Raw genomic sequence first — 21,395 nt, 5'->3', positions numbered from 1 at the left:
GCGCTACAAACACTCAAAGGTGAAAAACTTGTCGTTTAGGGGCACGCCTGCGGTGAATAACCAACCAATATAAAGTTATGCCTCAAAATTGTTTAGAAAAACCGTTCGGCAAAACCCTGTTCTTTTTACCGTTAGATGGCAGCACACTCTTAAGGAGCCACGCATCTTCACTGTTTGAGGCCAGTCGAGCCACAACCAAGCACCGACTGCAGTTAAATGTTCTTTTATTTGCGTACTAAGCTACGAAATTTATTGGTGTTCAAGTGTACGTGTGAATACACAACTTAGGTAAATATTTATGTGCTCCTAACCAATGTCTTGACCGCAGAAATGTGGTTGTTTTGCAGCGCCATCTGCTTTGACTGACTTGCTTCGCAGCTCGCACCAGCGTCAAAATGAGCACTCGCGACGGGGTGCGGTGTTTTCAGAGCTGGTTCTGTAGGTGTGGTCGCGTGAGAAATGTTTACACGCATGCGCAGCTGATCTGAAATCTGACATGGCGGATGATCCGCAGCTCGCCAGCCCGAAAAGAAATACCTCTGGTGAGTAATCATTTTCTGATGAGATTCCAAAACGACATCTTCACGCAGCGAGTATTCGTAAGTGCCAAATGTGCAGCACATTCTACGCGGGTGTCTTCTTGTGCGGTACCGAAGACGGGTGTCTTATGTTAACCCTAAAGAAATCTGCGATGGTATTTCATTCACGGTGTAAATTGCTGCGTCGAATGATCGACTTCTCAGATAGATCGTGCCGGTACTCAACATTTGTTTGTTTTCAGAGAGACGCAGGGAAACGTTGACGGCTCTAGATTTTCTTGTCGGCTTGCAGCTCTGTCCCTCTGCAGGCAAATTGGTGGCATGCGGTTCTCGTTCGCTGACGCCAATATGAAATCATCCTGACGAGCAATGCATGTGACAGCGCCTAGGCTGCTGCAGTCATCGCGGGCGCGAACTGACGACATCATGACATCGGATTATGTTGAGCAGCGCTGCTGAAGCGTGATTCATCTTACTATTAACTGCGGTATTTCTAGCTACGTTGCTACTCCGAACTGAAAATGCCGGTCCAGCACCGCTTTGACCTGCTCCGGGATGCGCATACGTCGTCCTCGGCCTCGCACGCCTTGTTCGCCCAAAGTGGCCAAATGATATGCGCTAACACCGCTTCTCTTTCAGGTGTGCGTCGTTTATGACGGTGCGAACATTTTCCCGCAGCTTTCGTCATGGGCTTGAGGTGCAACACCCGCCAGTGCTTTTTATCGACTGCTTTCTGTCCTTATCGTTTTCCCCTCACTTTCTGCTGTTATTTTCCCTCGGCATGTGGCTAGACGACGCCGTGTGTTTCGCGGCCACGCATAATATTGCCTGAACGGCTGTCGTTGCTTTGCCGTCAGTCTGAGAGGAAACACGGGCGTCCTGTTTATGCACCGCGATTGTGGCGTCATTAAGTACACCGGTGCAGGCACTGATTAATCTTTTTTGCCCGCTTAGTCACAACTTTCTTTTCTTTATTTTTGTTAATTTCCTCGATTAGCATGGGCGAGTTGGTTTCGTGATTTAGTTGCCTGGAACTTCGGTTCTGATTGTCAGCGGAGGTTTTATTTCCTGTTGGACCTATCCTATTCAAGCCGCCGTTTTGGATTTTATTTAGAATTGGCGATAGGTTTTTCGTGTACCACGATCAGCTTGCCCACCTACCCGCGTCAGACACCAATTGGTTCTGTCCATTGAAAATTTTGTTTCACCGCATTTTTTGCGTCTTCAGAATCATGAAAAGCGTATTTCTGAACGTATGTGCATGTGAAACCTATGGTATGTGAAACCGCTACAAGACGAGAGGGACACGCTCCCAGGCGTCTAACTTCCAACCCACGTTTTGTTAAACACCATGCACATATTATTCAAGGTTGCAGCACAGGTCCAACTAGAAAGTGTTTGAAGATTATGCGACGCGTTTAAATATCATTTGTGAGGCACCATCTCGGCGCGCACAATTGTGCACAAACGCCTGTAGGGGATATGGCTTTTGTTGAGTGAAGAGAATGGTTGACTGATGCGTGCGTCGATACAGAAATAATTGTGCGTACGGTGATGTGCGAGTGAGATGTCATTGAGAACTCCACGCGGCGAGGCCGACGTGGAATGTGTGCAAACACTGTCCCACTGCATAAATACCTTGTAGTGAAGGCGCTATTTCTTGTAGTAGTCTTCCGAAATTGTGTTTTGTGCGTCCCTATTTCGTTACTTTCGCCCGAGACCTCGGAGACAGGGGGCGCGTTACGAGTCTGGTCTTCCCCGGCGTCATGAAATGTCAAGGTTCGATTATCTATAGGGCGGTGGAGTTAAAAGGATCGTCGGCCGAGTCCGCAGGAAGGCACGCCCAACGCAAACCTCGAACTAAGTAGGTTCCCTTATCCAGTATGTGCAACTTCCTTTATTGAGTCACGGGCTATATCTGCGGAATGACTGTAGCTTCGAGCAGTGCTGATAGTTATCCACGAGAGACAAGATATCCTCGATCGCCCCCGACTCTCCGCGGACACACAATATATGGTAACCGCACAGCAGTATAGTATGTAGTGTGAGGTCGCCTGCATAACGAGCACCACAGCACAGAATGTTTCGGGATGGCGAGGAGGTTTTTTTTTTTTTTTTTTTCGGTCGTAGGCGCGCGGTGCCTTTTTTTTTTTTCATTGCCCCCTCCCCCTCCCCACCCCGTGCATCGCCTCATACTGTGTTTTCGGTCGTCACGTGTCGTGCCACTAAGGGGCGGAATGCGTCGGACAGGGGTTGCTGGAGGTCGCCGCCTTTGTTTTGGCCGCCCTGTTGGGATGGAGACGTGACCTTGCGGCCATTGTCACCAAGTTTTCCTTTTGTGCGCGTGCATCGTCTATTCGTTTGTGACGTTCGGCTGATTTGACCGCTTTAGCTTCTATGTTGCGAGTGATGGTCGAACAGTTTTTAACAGAACACGAGAGTGCGGTATAGCTGTTTGTACTTTTTGTGGGAAGGTTCGTTTGTTTGGGAAGCACGTAAACAACAAAGCAGCGTTCTTATTTTCTTCTTTCTCTTGGTAGGGGTTACCAGTGCGCGCGTCTGCAATGTGATGCTGTGGTGCGACGCTGTGTGAAGCGGAAGTTGCCATGCAGCGGCTGTAGTCTAATTTTTTCACCGCTGCTACCATCTAGTGTAGTCGCCATGGTTCATTTAGTTCGCCATTGTGGAGTAAACAATATATTTTATTTATTTTAGTGTCCCGAATGAGTGTTATTCTGACGTTGAGCTAGCTGCGTAATGTCGATGCCTCCTATGCAAACCCTTAGGGTTTTTTTAGGAGTGTGGCTGGAAATTTTTTGCAGAGGCTGCAGGAACCGTGAATTGTGCTTTTGACCATTGTAGTGGCTATTGAAGCGGCGAGACGCACATGCGGTACGCTTACGAACGCGCGTTAATGGACTCGCCGACGGATACCGAACAGTTAGGCTATGAACAGAGCTTGCATTTCTGTGGTAGGTCGACGAGCTCAGTTTAATGACTTGAGACATGCGCAACGCATTGGTAACATAGGGTGTGCGGGAACTTTGCGCGGTTGCTTGCGAGATATATTTCGAAAATAAGTTGTATACACTCACTGTCGCGCCGTGTTGAATAATTAAACTCCCAGGCGCACTTTTTTTTTTTTTTATTCGGTGTATTAGAGGCAGTCGTGTTCTGCTGCTAGTTGCGAGGCTGCTAATCCGATTCTTGGCTAACGTGAATGTTAACCGGCGCAGCTGCCATTTCTCGTTATGTGCAACGCGGACCCAAATGAAACGGGTAAGAAATGATGACCGGAACTGCAACCAAAGCCAATTCGGACATACTTTTCTTCCCAAGGCCAGCGTCAAATGTCGGCAGCTGCTTCTTTCTTCGATGCCCGATAAATGTCGCAGGCAAGGAAGGGGCGATCGGAGTAGCGCGCTAAGGCAACTCTGCGGGCGACGCCATCGTCGGTTCCCGATCTCGGTGCGTCAGCGATCCAGAGCCCATTCATGAATTGATACTACCTACGAAAAGCTCTGCGCTGGGAGGCGCAACAAGTCATTTTAATTCAGTGAGTTAGCAGAACGCCTGAACTTCTCACGACGGAAGCATGAGATGCGTTGATCAGCGCTGATAACAAAAGCCCGGTGACTGTGAAATATATGGAAGCGCTTGTACCCGGGCGCTGTCGCACTATAGTCTCCATAAATGTCACGGGGTACGGATTCAAATGAAAAAATAAGCCTCGAGCAAGCAGTGCAGTGCGCCCGCATGTGGCTCGTCGCTGTTGCAGTGGGCCGCCGTCGTGAATGAGGGAGCACTCGCTTAGTTTCCGCCCGTCAGGCATTGATCCTGTATTGAGCGCGACGGTGGCGCAGAGCGTGCACTGTCGTTCCTCTTCGATTCGGGTTCGCTTCCGTTTGCACTCTGAAGAAACGGCCTCTGATTTATGACGTGAGCTCGCCGAACGGTGTCTGGGCGCCAAGATGCTCAGCGAGTGCCGCGGCATGCTAGCTGCATTTCCTCGCCGACGTCTAACACCGGAGTACATTCGCTCGGCCATCACTGAGAGGCTTCGCCTAGTTTGGCCACCCGGCTGAGAACCTGCTTGCCTGATATTCATGTTACGGTGGAACATTTTGGCCGAATGGCCTATCTGAATGAGCTGATTGGGCAGCTTATACCGTTAAGTACTGAAAGTCGGCCGAGTTGGTAGCTATTCAACTTGAAACTGCATCGCGCACACAAGAAACGAGGCACAGGCTGTGTGTTACCTTTGCCTTGTGTCCTCGTTTCTTGTGTGTGCGCTGCAGTTTCAAGATGCTTACCATCAAGACCAAATGAAACACACTTACTCTGTATAATCATCGTCTATAAAACGGCACTCCTTGACAAGTCTAGTTGTCCCAGCACCGTCGGAGGCCACGAGCATTGGATAAGCGAGAGTTGAATAATTGGTCAGAAATTCCATGTCGGGAAATGGCTGCGAAGGCACCGCGTCAGCCACTCGGTGGCCGAATTCCGCGCATCGATGCGGCATATCACGGGCGTCGGTCTCGCGCTGCCAGTCTGCATCTCGCTTCCTCCCATCCGACACGCTTCCGCCATTCTGCACCGTTTGTTAGTCGCTGTGTGCGCACTGCACATTCGCCGTTTGCGTCCTCCTCTTTCAAAACTGCGCGTGACGGGTCGCGTGTCACGCTCATTGTTATCCTGCGAAACGCCGTCGAGCGCGCGGCGCACGCTTCGTCCTTTGTGCGCTCCGGTCGTTTACATGGCTGTCACCACACAAGTCGCCACTTGGGATGTGAGCCGATAAAATTAATTTTTTTTTATTATTTCAAGAGACCTCTTGCGCAGTTTCGTTGTTTTATCTGTTTTCGCAGTCGGGATCCTTACGCGCTTGAATTCTCAGCACCTGTGTTCTGGCTTATGTCCTATGGAAACGCACTACAATTTCGCGCTCTTATCGCCGACGGCGGATCGACGTTCCCGGGGAGCGCATTCATTCCTCCCGCGGCCTGAAGATCCTGAGAGCTGGCTTCATCGTGGTGAGATAAGTGCGGATGCTCAAGTTTGCTGAACGACATATTGTAGCGCAAAGTCACAATTGCACTGAAGACACACGCGCCTTTTACGTGTGTCCGTGCATATTTTGTGTAACTGTGCATTTGCGCTACAATATGTCGTTCTGCAAAACGAAAGTTAGTCGCAGCCAACCCTTTTGACGTAGAACCGAGAGGTTCGTTATCGCATTCCACTCACGAAAGCTTTCGGGGTCAGGTGTATGCTAAATAGTATGCCAGTGGTTCATCGTGCGAGATCCTCTTGATGGTAGCCGCTGAAAAATTCGGAGGAAATAACGCTTCCGACTACTATTTCTTTGGTAGACACAGGTGATCGCGTTATTGTTTCCGATACGCAGCGGGCATCTTCACCATGCCGCCGCCCCCGACGTCGTTACATGCACATAGAGTTTGGATAAAGTTATCGCAGGATACCGGGAGTTTGGAGCATAGTTGCTGGCGTTGGAACTGTTGTCGCAATGAATGAGTTGAGAGCCGGACTCGAGGGAGCTGATTTATTCATTTTTCTAAGCGAATCTGTCAACAGTTGTGTGAACGGTGCTTTTAAAGGTAAGCGCGTCTTCCGCAGTGGATATATGCCTCCCAACAACGCCAACAGGCTTCGCGGTGTTTTATTGCACCATCTATAGTACATGCAGTGTAAATACATCGAGAGTGAACGCGGCGCATGCCTCCGCGTTTTCGAACCGTGAACGGGACGATTGGTTTTGTTCTTTGTTGTGAGCAATATCCAGGCTGGCGGTCGGCGTGTGCGTGGAAAGCAAGAGCGGAAGGCGGTCGCCGGCGGCTTTTCTCGGCGCTTCGGTGCGCTTATCCGCGGATTAAGGTTAGGAACGCGCGCTCCGTGCCGCCGCGCCTCGCCTTCCTCCTCGTGGAGAAAGCGTGCAAAGGAATTTCTTGCGCCTTTTCTTCCCCGAGTTTAGGCACCCTGCGCCAAAGCTTTCCGGAGTTGACAGTGCGCCGCCAGAACGCGCAGTCTCTATCGAGCGGTGGAAGCAAATTGTGAGGGACGCAATGGACATTCGCCGTGACACTTCCGGTCGCTTAGGGCAAAAGTGTCCGAGGTCCAAGTGCGCATGTATTGTACATGAGTGGAGGTATTTGCGATGGAGATAAGGGGCGGGAACATTAGTGAGCTTGAGTTCGGCAAGCTCGGCGCGTAACATACTCAGACAAGCGATGACGCGTGAGTCGTCGTGTGAAATGGTGATCTCACTTTATTCGTGGCGTCTCTATCGACCGGTGTCGGCGACGCTGCAGGGTGGTGCGTCGTAGCGCCCTGTGGCTGTTTTTTCGCTGTTATCAGCTGGCGATGGCTGTTTGAATTCCATCCGTGTGTAAGGACGCCACGGCCTAGCTAGAGCGGCCACAACTGCGCCGCTGACCTTTCGTCTCGCGATGGCCGACTTAGATTCGCTTCGTCGACGAGTTGAGAGGCTGCATCCTATAGTAATGACGGACAGGATTTTTTAGCTAATTTTCGTCACTTTGTATCAGCTGGATTATGGTGGAGAACAGTAATCATTGAATACCATATATGTTACAGTAAAAATATAAAATTACTTAACGACCTTGAGGAGCACAGGGGCGGAGTAGCCGGTGTTGCCACCTTGATTGTCAAGAATTCCGCCAGAAAGGGTACTAAAGTTCACTAAAATCCGCAATCTTTTTTTTTTTTTTAGTAAGACCGCCAAATTATCCGCAAACGTATCATCTTCCTTTAGTAACTTCAGTACAGTAATACACCGTTAACTCGAAGTAGTAAAAACTGGAAAACATTTCGAGATAAGCGGAGTTTCGAGATAGCCGAATTTTCGAAAATATAAAGGCGACATGACGCCTTTCTAAATGGCGCCGGTAACCGCCGTCTTCCTTACAAAAGCTCAGTGTACCAGGAGTGGTACTTTTAGTAGATAATTTTTGCGATATTATGTGCCACCCGGCAACCGACACGTTGGTCGTATATAGGCAACGGCGAAGCTCGCACATATAAGCGCAAACGGAGATGATTGTTGACACTTGTTCGCAACCGAGTCACGCTATAAGTCTCGCGAACGTGCTCGGTACCCCGGAGTTTTCGACCGAGGATAACCTACACAGAGCGTCGTTCTGACCACTGACAAAGCGCGAAAAAGGACTGCACTGGATAAGCCATCGCTACAAAATCACGGCCCTTAAAAAAAAAGTGGTAGGGGGGTGGGTACATACCGGACATTTAGCCATTTATATTGGCTAAATGGTGGACCATTAGGGTTACAGAATGGATACCAAGAGAAGGGAAGCGCAGTCGAGGTGGGCAGAAAACCAGATGGGATGACGAAGTTAGGAAATTTGCAGGCGCAAGTTGGAATACGCTAGCGCAAGACAGGGGTAATTGGAGATCGCAGGGAGAGGCCTTCGTCCTGCAGTGGACATAAAATATAGGCTGATGATGATGATGATGATGATGATGATTCCACAAAAGAAACTTGTAATGCTGGTCTGCTTGGTGGCTGCACTCAGTGCTCTGACCGCTGACCAAGCGCAAAAAGCCCAAAAAGGCATTAGCATCGGAAAAGGCATCGCTACAAAATACCGGCCCTGGTTTCACTCTTTGTCAATACCACAGCTGCGCAAAAAAAAAAAAAAGTACAAAAATTGGTGCGGTACTGTCTTTTTTTTTCCAGTCTAGGTTTCGAGATATCCGGAGTTCGGTGCAGTGGCGTTACCAGATAAGGGGTGAAAAACCCATGGAGTTGACACCGTGCCAGGGAAAAAATTCGACTTATCCGATAATTCGAGATATCATAGTTAGGACCCGCCGTGGTTGCTCAGTGGCTATGGTGTTGGGCTGCTGAGCACGAGGTCGCGGGATCGAATCCCGGCCACGGCGGCTGCATTTCGATGGGGGCGAAATGCGAAAACACCCGTGTACTTAGATTTAGGTGCACGTTAAAGAACCCCAGGTGGTCAAAATTTCCGGAGTCCCCCACTACGGCGTGCCTCATAATCAGAACTGGTTTTGGCACGTAAAACCCCATAATTTAATTTTTTTATCATAGTTAGAGTTAACGAGGCTTTACTGTAAATTTAAAAACCTTTAGTAAAGGAAAGTGTAATTACTAAATAACGAGAAATATTGTATAGCCACGAGAGTAATCTTAACACATTAGAATTTTAATGAAAGTGTCATCATCATCATCCTATATTTATGTCAACTGCAGGACGAAGGCCTGTCCCTGTGATCTCCAATTATCCCTGTCTTGCGCTAGTGTATTCCAACTTGCGCCTGCAAATTTCCTAACTTCATCATCCCACCTGGTTTTCTGCCGTTCTCGACTGCGCTTCCCTTCTCTTGGTACCCAACCTGTAACCCTAATGGTCCCCCGGTTGTCCATCCTACGCATTACATGGCCTGCCCAGCTCCATTTCTTCCGCTTAATGTCAACTAGACTATCGGCTATCCCCGTTTGTTCTTTGATACACACCGCTCTCTTCCTGTCTCTTAACGTTACTCCTAAGATTTTTCGTTCCATCGCTCTTTGTGCGGTCCTTAACTTGTTCTCGAGCTTCTTTAACTTCCAAGTTCCTGCCCCATATGTTAGCACCGGTAGAATGCAATGATTCTACACTTTTCTTTTCAACGACAGTGGTAAGCTTCCAGTTAGGATTTGGCAATGCCTGCCGTATGCACTCCAACCCAATTTTATTCTGTAAATTTCTTTCTCGTGATCAGGGTCCCCTGTGAGTAATTGACCTAGATAAACGTGCTCCTTTACAGACTCTAGAGGCTGACTGGCGATCCTGAATTCTTGTTCCCTTGCCAGGCTATTGAACATTATCTTTGCCTTCTGCATAATAATCTTCAACCCCACTCTTACACTTTCTCGGTCCTCAAACATTTGTTGTAATTCGTCCCCATTGTTGCCGAATAGGACAATGTCATCTGCACACCTAAGTTTGCTGAGATATTCGCCGTCGATCCTCACTCCTAAGCCTTCCCAGTCTGAGCTTGAATACTTTTTCTAAGCATGCAGTGAATAGCATTGGAGAGATTGTCTCCTTGCCTGACCCCTTTCTTGATAGGTAACTTTCTACCTTTCTTGTGGAGAACCAAGGTAGCCGTGGAATCCTTGTACATATTTGCCAAGATATTCACATATGCTTCCTGTACTCCTTGATTATGCAATGCCTCTATGACTGTTGGTATCTCTATTGAATCAAATGCCTTATCATAATCTATGAAAGCCATATAGAGAGGTTGATTGCACTCCGCAGATTTCTCGATTACCTGATTGATGACATGGATATATGACCAATTGTAGAATATCCCTCCCTGAAGCCAGCCTGTTCTCGTGGTTGGCTGAAGTCAAGTGTTGCCCTGATTCGATTGGAAATTATCTTGGTGAATATCTTATACAATACTGAAAGGAAGCTAGTGGGTCTATAATTCAATTAAAATGAAAGTGTAAATAATTACAAATTGCAAAAACAGCTACGCTGATAGTTTGCGTGACTCGAATAGTGGCTGAACTTATTGTCGAACGTCGATCCACTGACAAGAAGAAAATGTCACACTTCTTGCCGAAATACACTAGATGGTGTAGTCATTTTTTTCCTTACAATTATCTTTCATCTATGACAGCAGCGCTTCTGTATTTTGGCACATGCAGATATGCGGGGAAGTGTCAAAACATGACTGCTAGTTCGTTCGTGATGCTCGTCCATTCATTCGCCTTCTATGACGCAAATTCTTGATAGAAGGCGAGGCATGGTGGTGGTTTAGATTCGGATCAGCTGCTCGCGCTTACCGTCTAAATCGAAACTTTTGTAACGAGGGATGCGCCACCACCTGCAATTCCACTTTATTCGAATGAGCTAAACATCCACTATCATAAGCTTAAAATCGCTAAAAATGCTAAATCCGCAAAAAATTACAGCACCGTGTAGGCTTGGGCTAGTCGGAAACAGCGCGAAAAGACGGCGCTTAATGAAGAATTCAGTCGTCAGTCAGCGCTGGTGTATGTTCCCCTTCTTGTCCTTCGTCTTTTCGCGCTGTTCCCTGTCGCTAAAAATTACCCTATATTTCGCTAAAAAGTCATCTAGCCGCTAGACGCATACTATTCCCGCTAAATTGACAAAACCCGCTAGATCTAGCGGAAGATCCGCTGTGGTGGCAACACTGCCAGTAGCACTGATTTACCAATGCTGAAGTTGCCTCATGTCCGAGCAGCACTGGGTCCACGTTGCCGCTCATTAATAAGTACCCGACAGGCACACAGAGCCGGGCGTCTTAGAGGTTCGGCTCGTGCACGTAGCTGACGTCACACATTTAGTACCGATTGAGCTCGAACGCTGGTTATTCGTGGCAGAGGTAGGCTATGGCCATGCAATCCTATTTTTGACTCGATAAAAGCAGCCACCGACAGTGTCCTTAGGTAGCCGTATGGCTCCCATGTCCGAGAGAGACCTTCGAGGGTTGAAACACGGAGGCGTAGAATCGTCATCGCGTCACATCATTTACAACTGAGCGGGGTTCACTTATAGCAAAGAGAATTCCCATTGCTGTGCTATCACACATTGCACTAACCAGCCGTCCCCGCCGTACAGCTGCGAATTCTCCCTCCCTCGTTGCTCCTTCTCATCCTCAGCCACACGCGACTTGCTTCGCTTGCGTTGGCGCCCACTTTAGTTTTTAATGGCGAATTCCATTGGGAGAACAGGAGCAGGGCGCCGCGCAGTGCGGAGTCGGGTGACAGCGCAGTGAGAGCAGGGACACTCGACCCGCCACTGGAATACGGCGTGCATTAGGAGAGCAGGTGGGAGGGGAACGTGTGAGGAGAAATGTACCATGTGACTAAAGCAATCGACGTCTTCTCGACAGGAGAGCGGCAAAACACGCGTGATCGTCTTGTAATCTGTCGGGCGTAACGCTGTCACCGTTTGCGGCCACGTATTACATACTTTTGTGCAGCGCAGACGCATCCCACAACGTTTCCGCCTGCGAAGATCATCTGAAACTGCAACTTGAATCTGAAGTTGAGCTCCAGCAGCTATCGCTGCTGTCACCGTCGAGCGTCTCGAGCACTTCAGCAAGGCGAAGACGCTTTGCTGCCGCTGTCCCCCGCGCATCCAACGAGAAGCAAGGCGGACTAGAAATGCCAGGATCTGTCGCTAAATCGCTGCGAAGCTCGCTCGTATCACCGACGTCAAAAACAGCGGTGCCAAAACACCAACTACGCTTGGTTTCCGCCATTGCCGCCGCGCGCGCCGGCTGAAGCAAAATAAAAAGAAATGAGGAGGATATGACGGTTTAAGCCACGTGACTTCCTCTGTACTCCGCTTTTCAGGCGAGAGCAGTCCGGACTGCTCCCAGCTGCTCTCGGCGCAGCGAAACTGCTCTTGTTCTACCACTGGATGACGGCGCTCCCACTCCTGTTCGACCACTGAAACACGTCACCTCTGGAACGAGCACTTTCAGCGTGCTTTTGAGTGCTCCTGTTCTCCCAATGGAATTCGCCATAAGACTAAGGTCTTTCGGTTGCGTGTATGCGTCACGTGACCTACTTCGGGACTTGCTGTTTGTTTGTCTGGCGATGTCGCACCACTATGGATCAAGTGGCGATTTAGCCGTATATGCGAGAGAAATGCGTTAGCATTGTTTGACACCTCTTTGAGGTCCCGGATCACCACATCGCAAAGTGTTGGCTCACTCGACATTTTCGAGGAGCGAACTTTGAACTTTTGCGCAAAGCTTGGTACAACGAAGTACAACATAATGATGAGCCTTGAAGATAGTTCCCGGATGGAGGTTATTTGCATGGAGGCTCGTCGTCGCACAGCGACCTCGCAGACGTGAGACTCGTGGAGTGCGCATCGCAAGAGATGCCGTCGCATTTAAAGCGAGCGCAGCTACCTCGTCAGTTCCGCGTCTCGTATAAATTCGCAGCGTCTGCGAAGCGGCTGTCCGTCTGGCTGCAGGGGCAGCAATGAGCGCCGTCCACTTCGGCGCATAAACAGGTTTTGCCGTATCGGGAAGATCGCTCGCGAAGATATGGTGGAGAAAAACGTAACGGGAATTACTGCCGCAGAGCTCTCCGAAAACATAATGGCAGTTGTCTGCGCTACCGGAAAATTACAGACATTAGACGTGTTCGCGCAGTTCGTTATACGCCCGAAACGGGGGTGCCTCTGCGACTGGAGTCTCTCGTTCCGAAGGCGTCCGTTTGCTTGTTTTCGCACGCTATTCACGTTTGCGCGAGCTGGTGCTGAATTTGTAAGGGCATCGTATTCTGGAACGCACGACCGACTACCGTCGTGTGCGGTAGCGCAGCGGCTGAAGATTGTGCGACAGCGGTTTGTGTCTGGCGTTTCGCGGCGAGGTAGTTTCGGACAAGTGCGGCTTGATCGACTCGTTCTTGTGCTCCGCAATCGTATTGCCGTTGTGCAGCCCAGCCATACGAACGCTGCTTGTTGGTGGGACAGTACTTTGTCGGTCTGCGTGTCGATCAGGCACCGCGATCCTCCGAGTGCACGCACTTGTCGCCAAAAGCCAGTGGGGCGAGCTTATTTGCTGTGGAAGTTCCATGGTTGCTTGACTGCCACTATCTGACGCAGGATTGAACTGTACACTGATGGATGCGAGTTGGTTTGGATGAATACGTACAACTTGGAGACTATACTAAGGCAGGGTTCTCAAGTTTCAGGTCGTAGATCCGCTGAAGGGTAAGAGAACTATGTAGCCACAGCAACGCGAGGTTGGTATATAACTTGAACATTCTGAAAAACAGCGCTGGCTACAAAACTACAGAAAGACGGTCAGCACGACGCCTGTGTTGTCTGACCTCGGGCACGGGTAGCACGAAGGCGACCGTGCGAACAGCGCCACATTTTGACTGATGCTTCGACGATGATGCGAGTACTTTCCCGGCCCCGACACGGCGAGTCCCTTTCCTCTCGTGGCCCATTTCCTCGCCTCGTCCTCCGTCGCCTGCTAGACACGACGGCCTTGGACGTCCTTGACGAGGCGGAAAGGTCCCCGCGAGAGAATGCCAGTTTTCTATGTGGTGGTGGGCGTGGTCTGCCGAATGGCGTGCCGGCTTGGGGCCAGTTTTCCATCCGTTCGGTACTGGTCGCGCGCACTTGGGCTCTTTCAGAGGAACCATTTTTCTTAGTCGTTGGGTCCCGACTGAGATAAGCTACGCCCCCTATCCTGTCTTGCTCGGCCGCGCAGCGTCCATTGCGCTTTGACGCCGCTGCTTTGTATGAAATGCCTGTCGCGCTCGTGACACCGACGCACATCTTGGAAACAGCGTTAAGCGAAGCTTTCGGGATGCCACGAGCGCAGTTGTTTCCTATGCACCGCACAAGTCACGAGAAGTACGACATAGATCTAAATACAATGCAGGCTTCTATCCACACATCCAGTGGCTCCAGAGTGGGGTATTAGAATTTAAGAAAATTGCATAACGTTCGCTTTTAAAATAAAATATTTACTTACAGCCGCGACTGAGGGCGCTTGCAGTGGTGAACCGGCTGTGAAAAAAAAAAAAAAAAAGCAGGGGAAAGAAATCGCCGGTTTGTAGTGCAGTTGCGTCCGCACGACTGGTCGGAAATGCCTTTCGTAAACTTCGTCGCGTTTCTCTGTCAAGATCTGTATTAACTTCGCTATGTTGCCATATAAGAATTTCCTTCGTGAACCTTTTGGTTATGTAATGTTCCTGCTTTTGTCACCGTCATTGCGGATTCTCCCACACCTTCCCCCCTCCTCGCCGATGTAGTCGTTGCGTGGCTGAGCCACCTCAGTACTCACTTCTGTTTACCGGTTATCGCCGCGACAATTTGCAGGACTCCGGAGTGTTTTCATTTCTTGTTCATTTAACCATCCTCATTACGAATGCTTGGAACCTTACACTGTTGTGTGGACTCTTTTGCCGGAAGCGTTTCCGTTACGTGTAACAGTGCTGTTCGCACCAGTCTTGCGTGCGTCTTTGAGCGTGGCGAATGTACTGTCGCACTCAGTGTGAGCTACTACGCGAAAGCGCGTGGCAAAGCGCTCGCGCGTTCTAGATCATACTGAGCGTGATAGTACTATTCTTATCGCATCGGGCACTTGAAGTATCTATCGTTCCAGTTGCTCGATTTTAAAGCTTAATTGAATATATATATATATATATATATATATATATATATATATATATATTTCCTCAGACATGGTGTAAGAGGACGCCGATACAAAAAGGTAGGAATACCTTACGGGGTCTCGGACCCCTTTCATAATTGCACAACAATTTGGCAATTAACAGTCAGCCAGATATATTCTGCACGTGCGTTGAAAATGCAAGTACACGATTTGAAACAGTTCAGAACTGTTCACTTCTAACCAAAGTATTAAGAAATCTGCGAGAGCAGTCTTTTAAGCACATAATTACAGTTGACATATACCAGGTGTTTTTTTTTTTTATTATTTAGCTGCACCAAATTTGTAGAAATTGCCTGTGGCAGATAGCACAATTACCTTGAGCTGAACTCTTCGATGAGGCGGTCATTACTGCTACACGAAATAAAAATGCTTAAATAAATTATTAACTAAGTTTTACTAATGACAATTTTAGTGAATTACCTTACGGCACATGCATCAGTTTACGAATTGTAGCCGGTGAGTTCGCGAGGTGTAGTTGCTTAGAATTTTTCAGGACTAGACCAGTTTCGAGATACTAATTCTTAATGTGTCCGGTGAAATGCACCTGCGTTACTTTGGTGCTTCAGTGCGTAAAGCAACCTGTCTGTTTTTTTTTTTTTTTTTTTTTTTTTGGTACAGTGCGTTTTTACCGCAAGTTTGACGGCGCATACCGGTGCCCTCCTCACAATTCGTTTCAAGTCGATCTGCCTCGCAAACGCACTAGCTACAATTTGTATATAGAAATATGCCCCCCTGGAGCGATTCACTATAGAAAGTTGGTGTTATGGTAATTATTTAGTTAAGCATTTTGATTTGTCGTAGAAGCAATAGCCGCGCCTCATCGAGTAGTCTAGCTCAACTGTTAGAATTGTGCTGTCTGCCACAGGCAATCATTAAAAATATGGTGCAGCTAAAAAAGAAAAAGAAAAATAGAAGAAAGAAAAAACGTATTACTCAACTAAACGCGCGTGCACACGCCAACACACACCGGAGACCGAAGTACAGAGCGAGATGAATTCAATTCATACGTATTTGCACACATTTGTCACAGTAAACTCAGAAGTATACACAAAGCAATATCTGTGTACATACACGATATAGTAGCATTACACTATGCAAGATGATTTTATAGAGTGTCTGAGAAAAGAAATAAGGGAAAAAAAAAGAAAAACACGCACACACACACAGGAGTAAGGCAAAATTAATCGTGCAAATTAATTTCTTGGAATGTCAGGAAGAATGCAAAATGATTACTTTATGTGCGAGGACATTATGCGAGTGAGAAAGGTAACACATTTTTCACGCGGTGTCTCCTACAATCAAGAAAGGTAACACATTTTTCACGCGGTGTCTCCTACAATCAAGAAAGGTAACACATTTTTCACGCGGTGTCTCCTACAATCAGTTTTGAGTGTAAATAAAGAATTAGAGGAAGCAATTTTTTTTTCATCCATTTTCTTTAATATTTTTGCTGTATTATAAGAAGAGTTTGGCGGCGGCGGTCTTTCCTTGTGAAAAAAAAAAAGGAAAAAAAGTATGCGTAGGCGGTCTAGTTACGTAGCTTAGACACCTTTGCAACACTTACGGTCTTAATTTTTTTTTTTCCTCGGCAAAACAAATGGAAACCGCGCGACGTTTGATGCGGACGTCATGTAGCCGGGGGCGCGTTCTGAAGCACCTTCGGTTTCACAACTCGAGGCCCCGTATGCGTTGGGCAACTGGTTTTTGGCAGTCATCCACCGGCCCACAAGGCGCCATAGTCGGGCGGGTTACGTCATGTCGTTACAGCCGCCAGCTGCAGGGCGGATGGTCGGTTAGCTAAGCAATGAATTTTGCGTTTTCCCCCCACTTTGCATAGTTGGAAGCCAGCGAGCCAACAGAATTCCCCGCAGTGCACGTTCGGGTAACCTTCCACGCGAGCTCGAGCCCGTGCTTTCAACCTAGGATTTCAACTGCGCGTTTGAGCGTCGCTTCTTGGGCTTATAAAGCGCAAGTCATACAACTGTGGCGGCTTGACTAAGGACGTTTGTGCGCGCTGCCTCTATCGTTTAGTTTCGGCTGCCGTGTCAGAAAAATCAAAGCTGCAAGAACCTCAGCAACACGTTTTTCGGCGGCTCGCGCAGGTGGCACAAGCGGGAAGGAGTATTCACGGTGAGGTGAGTCATACTTTGACGTGGAACCAGAAAAAAAAAAGAAAAAAAAATTGGTGTAGCTTGCACTAGTGGCGCAAGGCTAAAGACAGCGGAGCTGACCGGTTCCTAGCTGGTCCTGGCTCTACGAAGTGATGCTAAGTTATACGAAGTAATGCCAAGTGATGCTAACTTATACGAAGTGTTTAAGCATTTCCTCGTGGTCCGTGGCATCGAGGAACGCCTCCCGAAGCACTTGCAGTCCGAGCACACGTAGGGGAAGTGGGTCGAAAGCTATGCACAATGTACATGCGGCGCGCAGCTGGTGGGAGCTCGGCCGAGTCGCCGCCAGAGGCGCCTGCTGCAGTCATGGACACCGCGAGCGTTCGGCGCTAATGCGGGGAAACGGAGAAACGTGGATGGCGTCGGCAGCACCTCTGCGCGTTGCCTCGTTGGTGCTGCTACAATTTGTTTATCTCTCTCACTCTCGTTTTCTCTTTCTCCCGAGCATAGCGCGCGACGCTCCGCGTTGTGGTTGCTAGGCAACGCAGTGGCAGGCAGCACACATTACGGCCGGCTTAAAGAGCTCCGCTGTTAAAAATAAACATTTGATAGTTTCCGCTAGGTATATTTGTTTGTTTCTGTCTCTCGCTCTCATTTTCTCTTTCTCTCTCCCGAGCATAGCGCGCGACGCTCCGCGAGGTGGTTGCTAGGCAACGCAGTGACAGGCAGCACATTACGGCCGGCTTAAACAGCTGTGCTGTTAAAAGATGCGCGGGGCACCTCGTTTATATGTAGGCTCGGCGCGAGGACCAGCCTTCCGTGTTGTGGTGTGCCGTAGTAAAGTCATTTACGTAGTTGATCCAAAACTAGCAGTATGGGCCAAGGATCCAGTGATATACAGTTAGACCTAACCTGCGTGCCTAAATAAACTTACTTTCATTTGTGCTCAAAGTTGAGAAGGCGTGATTGCAGCTAGCTGGACATCTGTACTTGATCTTTTACCCTGTGCGTTCCGCGCTAGAGATCCAAATGTCTGTGGACGAGATGCTTTGGTTAGCGAAAGGACTTGCGAGGTGGCTGACTTGCAAAATTTTCCAAGCATACAGTCCATATTGCCCCGTTCGTGTGATAGAGGGAATTAGCCGCGGCGGTCCATTGGCTATGGCGTTCTGCTGCTGATCGCATGGTCGCGGGTTCGATTCTCGGCCACGGCGGCTGCAGCCCTCGTTCACTGTGCAGTTTTGAGACGTCAAATGCCACAGTTTAATCGTTTTAATTGAGCCTCCACTCGATGCCGCGCCGGTCGAGCGTTGTGATACGAGCGCCAACATCGTCTTGTCGTAATACGGGGACGGTAATACGTGCGCTCATCGTATGTGAGAACTCGCTCGCCCCGCTCGGCGACGATCTCGGCCACATCGACCTGCCCTCGTTATGTGCCGCCGACGCGGGCCACTCGCTGGCGTCGGGCCAACGCGGAAGAGTCGGCGGTGCGCGTCTTGGCCGGGCGAAGAAAACGCTGCTGGTGCGATGTGCAGCGCCGATGGGAGACGCACTCTCGCTGGGACTTGGCCTCTGGCTGTCCGCGTCACCCCCTGGTTGGCGTACGCTAAGTGGGCTTACCTTTCGCCTTCCCATCGGCGGCATCCGCCTGCGCGCCAGTCGACGCCTCCTGCCAAACCACCGTGCCTGCATGGTTCGTGCGAGCGAAAACGCATTCTGGAGGCCCCTGATTTGCACACGTGTGCGCATCCTCGTCGGTGGTTCTCGTTCGTTCGTGTGGGCCTCCTGGACGTGCACTGTTTTTCCTAGTCCGATGATTTTTCGGAGCTCGCTGAGATTTGAGGACGTTGTGTGCGAGCATGGGAGAGTATATATAGCGCGGATACCGATTGAAGAGAAACGTTGTCGGGGGCTACAGATATCGAGCGAAGTCGTGATGTGGATAGAATGCCGATTCTCTGTAGCGATTGGTGCGTGGGTTGTAGTGAGCTGGGGGTGACAGCCGTCCTTTGTCCTGCAGTGAAAAAACTTCGGATGAAACTTGGCGCTTGTATGGTTTCGTGACTCCAGAGTCATGCTTGGTTCTCTATTGGGCGGACTCGCCGTCGCAGGCCCTCCAGGAGCGAGGTCTGCCCGGACTGCTCGTTATCTGTCTGCGTACAATTACGCGCGCACCACCTACTTCGCCGCCCACGAGGGGGAATCGAGTGAGCGCACAAGAGCGTTTTTCTCCGGTGCGCGCGCCCTTGACGCGAGTCGGCGACCCGGTTGCCGCGGCGGAGTCTTGCCGGCGCGCTGACCGTGTGTGAGAGGGGGGGCTCACTTTCCGCGTAAACTCGTGGGACGGTGAGAGCTGCCCCGGGACACCTCGGGCGTCGTCCTTCTCGATCGCCCAAGAATTCGCTCGCCTGCGGCGCCGTTAAACGTGGTGTGTTGGTGGCAAAAAAATTTGCGGCCCACAACTGAAAGACGTCAATGTCCTGCCAACCTAGACAATCGGAGTTGAAAGTTGCACTCTCTGCTACTTTACGTGGGCTACGCATGTCACCCGTGGGCCGGCTGCACTTTCTCGTCGTAATCATCATCATCATTAACATAATTTATGTCCACTGCGGGACAAGAGCATCTCCGAGCAATCTTACTTCAGCGGAGTCCAGCCTATGCGTGCAAATTTCCTAATCTCATCACTGTCCTCGGCAGCGTTTCTCTTCAATGGGCACCCATTCTGTAATTATAATAGATCACTGCTTGTTTGCTGTGTACAGAGCAAATAAGCAGTAATCGGGTCATGTAATCTGTACCTGCCCAACTCCACTTTTGCTCAGCCAGAGTATCAGCCACTCGCCGCGGTAGCTTAGTGGCTTTGCGCTGCTTAGGTCGAGGATTCGATTCCGGCCGCGCTTGCTGCATTTCTTTGGGGGCGAAATGTAAACCTGCTCATTTACTTTTAGGCGCACGTTATATAGAACCTTGGGTGGTAAAAAAACAACAAGAAAACTGGGAGGCGGGCCGCATAATCAGATCGAGGTTTTAGTGCGTAAAAGAAACGGAATTTATATTATTATTTTTTTAGGATATCACCCGCTTCATTTTGCTTTCTACTACCCTCATCCTGCCTCTTAACGTTACTGCTCAGATTTGTTTTCATTGCTGTATAGGCGCCCCTTACTTCCTCGAGTTCCTTTCCATACATAGCGCTGGCATTGGTTGTAGTATAGTCGCTTTGTGTGCAGCCATGCCTGCAGTGGTATAAATGCTACCGCTGCGCCCGTGATCCGGCCATGCAGTTTTGTTGCGGCGAGTCCTCGGAAGTCCCTTCGTGCCGCTGGGCGGCTTCAATTTTTTCTTCAGGCTGCTCGCCTTGCGGGCTGTTTTAGCACAGACGTCTTTCGACCGTGCTGATCAGCATGATCTGTCACGTGCCGATTTCCGAACGAAGAATGCGTCCGTACAGACGCTGAGATCGTTCGGGAGGGCGTTATCGCGGGACCGCCGTGCACTGCAGTCATTTGCGCTCAGCGTTGATCACGTGGTGTGTAGACCTAACAGCGCCAGTGCCCGGGGCCAGATGACAAACTCCCATTAGCAAGTCACTCCACGAGCGAACTATAGGCTGCGTTACAATAGGTAATTGCCGTATAGATAAGGGGACAGCGGCCACGTTTCGTTTCGTACCGAGTCTGACGAATTGCCGAAATCCTGACGAACCCGACAAGAAAGACAGCTTCGCGAGGACCGTATCGAAATAAAACACGATGCAGGCTATACTTTGCTGTCCAAACAATATGGCGGATGTGGAGAGTTCTTGGAAACTCGACTGGAAACCCCTATGCTTAAAGAAACAAACAAAAAAAAAAACAGTCACGCTTTCTTCTGCGCCTAATGTTAATCAGCAAATGTACAATACAGCAATAATGTGTGCCTTCCTTAGTTTATTTCTTGTCGACGCAAGGTGTCAAGTCGCGAAGACGTTTTCCAGATATTCTGTTGTGCTCGAAACGGTCTTCTTAGCTGTCAACCCCCAGTGCCTGGCCAGAACTGAAACACACCAATCGTATGTATGCATAAACATTTGGCTAGTCGCTGTGCTGTGTATATGTATGGAAATAGCCCCCCGGCCTCTGCGGCCGCATTTCGATGGGGCCGAAATGCGAAAACGCCCGTGTCTGTGCATTGAGGGCACGTTAAAGATCCCGTGCTGGTCAATCCGGAGTCCCCCGCTACGGTGTGCCTCATAATCATTGCGTGGTCTTGGTACGTAAAACCCCAGAACTCAATTAGCCCTATTCGATATTTATTCTGTCTCTCTATCCTCTCTCCCTGTCCTTCACTCACGTGACATAAGGGAGTGCAGTGACATTGCAGTGACGCTGAATAGTTTGGCAAAAACAAAACGTTTCCTTGATTCTTAAAGGAGCGCTGACATATTTTCGAGAAGGTGCTATAGGGCTCTAAACCCTAGGAAAAAATGCTGGATTACCTTAGCGCT

General features: G+C 49.4%; 1 protein-coding gene across 12 annotated transcripts in view; it reads left to right on the top strand.

The window, feature by feature from the left end:
- The first annotated feature begins 391 nt into the window (after positions 1–391).
- The window catches only part of LOC119460573 (ensconsin-like), a 117,572-nt gene continuing 96,568 nt past the window's right edge, over positions 392–21,395 (top strand). For 9 of the 12 annotated variants that reach the window (XM_049672255.1, XM_049672251.1, XM_049672252.1 and 6 more), the window contains exon 1: positions 5,449–5,575. In XM_049672255.1, the coding sequence (XP_049528212.1) occupies positions 5,464–5,575 (112 nt within the window). In that variant the 5' untranslated portion in view covers positions 5,449–5,463. Of the gene's footprint in view, positions 543–5,448; positions 5,576–21,395 lie in introns of those variants that run through there. The other 3 variants (XM_037721524.2, XM_037721521.2, XM_037721515.2) reach the window with 1 other exon arrangement.

The sequence above is a fragment of the Dermacentor silvarum genome, chromosome 8 (genome assembly GCF_013339745.2).
Source record: "Dermacentor silvarum isolate Dsil-2018 chromosome 8, BIME_Dsil_1.4, whole genome shotgun sequence".
Classification (NCBI taxonomy): Eukaryota; Metazoa; Arthropoda; class Arachnida; order Ixodida; family Ixodidae; genus Dermacentor; species Dermacentor silvarum.
This window is presented reverse-complemented; position numbering and strand designations above follow the sequence as displayed.